This window comes from Papaver somniferum, chromosome 5 (assembly GCF_003573695.1).
Source record: "Papaver somniferum cultivar HN1 chromosome 5, ASM357369v1, whole genome shotgun sequence".
Lineage (NCBI taxonomy): Eukaryota > Viridiplantae > Streptophyta > Magnoliopsida > Ranunculales > Papaveraceae > Papaver > Papaver somniferum.
The window spans coordinates 191,583,924-191,587,646 of NC_039362.1; the positions used below are offsets into that span (position 1 = coordinate 191,583,924).

At 38.5% G+C, this 3,723-nt stretch overlaps 1 protein-coding gene across 1 annotated transcript; it reads left to right on the forward strand.

The window, feature by feature from the left end:
* Nucleotides 1-338: 338 nt before the first annotated feature.
* Nucleotides 339-3,272, forward strand: LOC113284094 (putative receptor-like protein kinase At3g47110). The gene is made up of 2 exons (XM_026533496.1): nt 339-2,624; nt 2,721-3,272. The coding sequence occupies exons 1-2, from the start codon at nt 452-454 to the stop codon at nt 3,125-3,127; spliced, it is 2,580 nt and encodes an 859-aa protein (XP_026389281.1). The 5' UTR covers nt 339-451; the 3' UTR covers nt 3,128-3,272.
* The last annotated feature ends 451 nt before the right edge of the window (nt 3,273-3,723 follow it).

The following is a 3,723-nucleotide window of genomic DNA, read 5'->3' on the forward strand; positions in this document are numbered from 1 at the left end:
TTGCTTGACTCTAATCTAATTCTCGCTGCAAGAAGGAACACTCGATATATGAATTCTCTTCAATGAATCTCTATATATGAACACTCGATAAAAATAAAATAAAATGAGAGACATCATCCACATTACTCTGTGTCAAAAGCTTTTCCTTTAGTCATCAAATCCTTGTTCACTCACAAATTAAGTTCGGCATGCATTGGAGTTTAATAAGATGAGCTTCATATTCGTCATCTGTGTCAGTACCCTTGTTTTATCCACCTTGAATTTCTTACCTACATCCCAATATCTCATTGCAGAAACTGATAGATTAGCCTTACTTGCTTTCAAAGCTAAAATAAACGACCCATACCGAGTACTCAGTTCGTGGAACGAGTCGTCTCACTGCAGTAATTGGACAGGAATTACATGTAGTCGTCGGCACCCAAGCAGGGTCACTGTCTTGAATCTGGTTTCCATGAGTTTGGGAGGTTCGATATCTCCATTTATAGGAAATCTATCCTTCTTACAAGTTCTCGACCTTACGGAAAATGAATTCATTGGTGAACTTCCTCAAGAAATTGGTCAGTTATCCAGATTGAAAACATTTTCCATATCCCTTAACAATATATCTGGTACTATTCCACCCCAACTTTATAACATCTCCTCCATCCGTGTTTTTATTGTAACCGGAAATAAACTTCATGGATCGCTTCCATCATATATCGGAAATACTCTCCTTAATCTCCGTAGACTTTTAATAGGTGGTAACAGGTTCCATGGCTTGCTACCAAAATCGGTATCCAATCTTTCTAGATTGGCTATACTAGATGTCTCTGAGAATCAGTTCACAGGACCTGTACCGACCAATTTGGGCAGCTTGCAAGATCTCGCATATCTAAATATTGGATTAAATTCTCTTGGAACCGGTGAAGTAGATGACCTTGGGTTTATTGATTCATTATCAAATTGCAGTCACCTAGAAGTCCTTTCCTTCAGTTATAATAAATTGTCAGGGAAACTACCGGATTCCATAGCCAACCTCTCAACAAAGCTTACCAATTTGTACATGGGAAAAAACAACATATTCGGCGAAATTCCTCGTGGAATTGACAACCTGATCAGCCTAAACAGATTAAGCATGGCATTTAACCGACTAACAGGAAGTATTCCAGATTCCATAGGAAAGCTAACTAATCTATTGGAAGTTATCCTGGGGGATAACCAACTCTCTGGACACATTCCATCAGACATCTGCAACAATACACAACTAGAAGAATTATATTTGGAAAACAACAGATTAGACGGTACCATTCCCCAAAGTCTTGGCAGCTGCGGCAATCTGAAAGTAGTGGTACTTTCTATGAATCAACTTGTAGGTACCATTCCTAAACAACTGATTGGTCTTTCTTCACTCTCAGTGCAGCTTAACTTATCCTGGAATCAGTTGACTGGTAATTTGCCTTCAGAAGTCGGTAATTTGGAAAGGATTTTCCTCCTCGACTTGTCAAATAATCAATTATCTGGGGAAATTCCAAGCTCTTTAAAGAATTGTCTTGGCTTACGAGTACTTTTTCTTAATGGAAATTCATTCGAAGGGATCATTCCTCCATCATTAAAAAGTTTGAAGGGAATTCAGGGCTTAGACATATCAAGCAATAACTTGTCTGGTCGAGTTCCGGAGTATTTGGAGTCCTTTGCTTCCCTCGGGGCTCTGAATATATCTTTCAATGACTTTGAAGGTGAATTACCAAAACAAGGAATTTTCAAGAACTTATATGCATCTGAAGTCCGCGGAAATAAAAAGCTTTGTGGAGGAATTCCTGGACTACATTTACCAAGTTGTCCAAAACCGCCTGGATCTAAAAAGCAAAGTAAGCGATTCCCTCTGAAGAGACTGCTTCTAATAATCTTCGGAACTGTTATCTGCGTAATTTTCTTGGGTTCCTTTCTCATATGGTTTTGGAGGAGAAAAACAACAGCGAAAGGTTCATCTTCGTCTTTGGAAGATCCTGTAAATAATAAGTTTCAAAAGGTTTCATACAAAGAGCTTCTTAAAGCAACAGATGGATTCTCTGCAGAAAATTTAGTTGGAGTCGGAAGTTACGGATCTGTTTACAAGGGATTATTAGTGCTAAACCAAGAGACAACAGTTGTTGCAGTGAAAGTACTAGATCTTCAAAGACGGGGAGCATCAAAAAGTTTCATAGCTGAATGTGATGCAATGAGATCCATTCGCCATCGTAATCTCGTGAAAATGTTGACTTCTTGTTCTAGTATTGACTTCAAAGGAAATGCATTCAAAGCTCTAGTTTCCGAATTCATGCCAAACGGAAGTCTCGAGAACTGGTTACACCCAGAAGAAAATCACGAACAGTCATCGAGGAGATCGCTTAGTTTTATGGAGAGGCTAAATGTAGCTATTGATGTTGCTTGTGCATTAGATTATCTTCATCAGCATTGTCGGACACCAATAGTTCATTGTGATCTAAAACCAAGTAATGTTTTGCTTGACGATGACATGAACGCTCACGTTGGTGATTTCGGACTTGCTAAGTTTCTAGGTGGTGTCATCATCAATGTTGAAGCTGAGCACCACACCAACAGTACTTCCGTCGGAATAAGAGGCTCAATTGGTTATGCAGCTCCAGGTTTTATATTTTCTCTCATTCTACTAAGCTCATAGAAGAAGTTATATATTCTACACTGCTAAATGTTTAATACTGTCATCACTTCTTTATATTCAGAGTATGGAATGGGCAGCGAGGTCTCGACTAACGGAGACGTCTACAGTTACGGGATCATGGTGCTAGAGATGTTTACTGGAAAGAGACCCACGGATGACATGTTTGCAGATGGTTTAAGCCTTTATACCTTTGCTAAGAGAGCTCTCCGTCCAGATCGTGTAATGCACATCGACCCTAGAATGCCACTTTCTCATGTCCATGACGAAGATAATGATGAAACCAACAACACAGAAATTCCAAGCAATGGTGAGAGTGAGGCCAAGTTATGCGAGGCTTTGACAGGGATTATCAACCTTTCCATTATGTGTTCTGTTGAATCACCCAGTGAACGGATGGAAATGGCACAAGTTGTGAAAGAGTTGCAATCAATCAAGACTATATATCTCTCGAGTGTGGGATCCCAATAAAGTATCCAGTGGATGGGAGTGGCTTGCAGCCAATTAGGGGACCAATAAAATGACAGTTTCCTCTTTGAGAAATCCTTAAAGTACATGCATGCATGAACCTAATTATACTTCCTCTGATATACTTTTGATTAATAAGATATTTTTGTTACACTAAATATATTCAGTATTTCAACAAATTCTTAAAATGTTACTAAATAAATTAGACTAAATGTAAAGAATTCTGATTCTGAATAAATTAGACTATATTCAGGAGACAACAGTAGTTGCAGTGATTAGAAATGTAAGCCTATGGTTTAATTAGGGGTTTAAGCATTGAATGGTACCCAGATAAGTCTAGTTATCTAGTCCCAGCCTAGCTAAGGTGAGGTCTCGTTTCTTTTTACGAAGCAAGCCCCAAGATCTAATTCGATGGAACATATCATCAACAAGGAGACAGAAGAAGAAACAAAATGAAAAACTTCCGTAAGGAAATTTTAGCCGTTTGATATTATCCCGGCAACTGATTATGAAGTTAAATCTTTGTTTGCACTCGATTACGCCTAATTAAATTGCATAGTTAGAGAAATCTTATTGTTAACGAACGATCTTGTAACTTT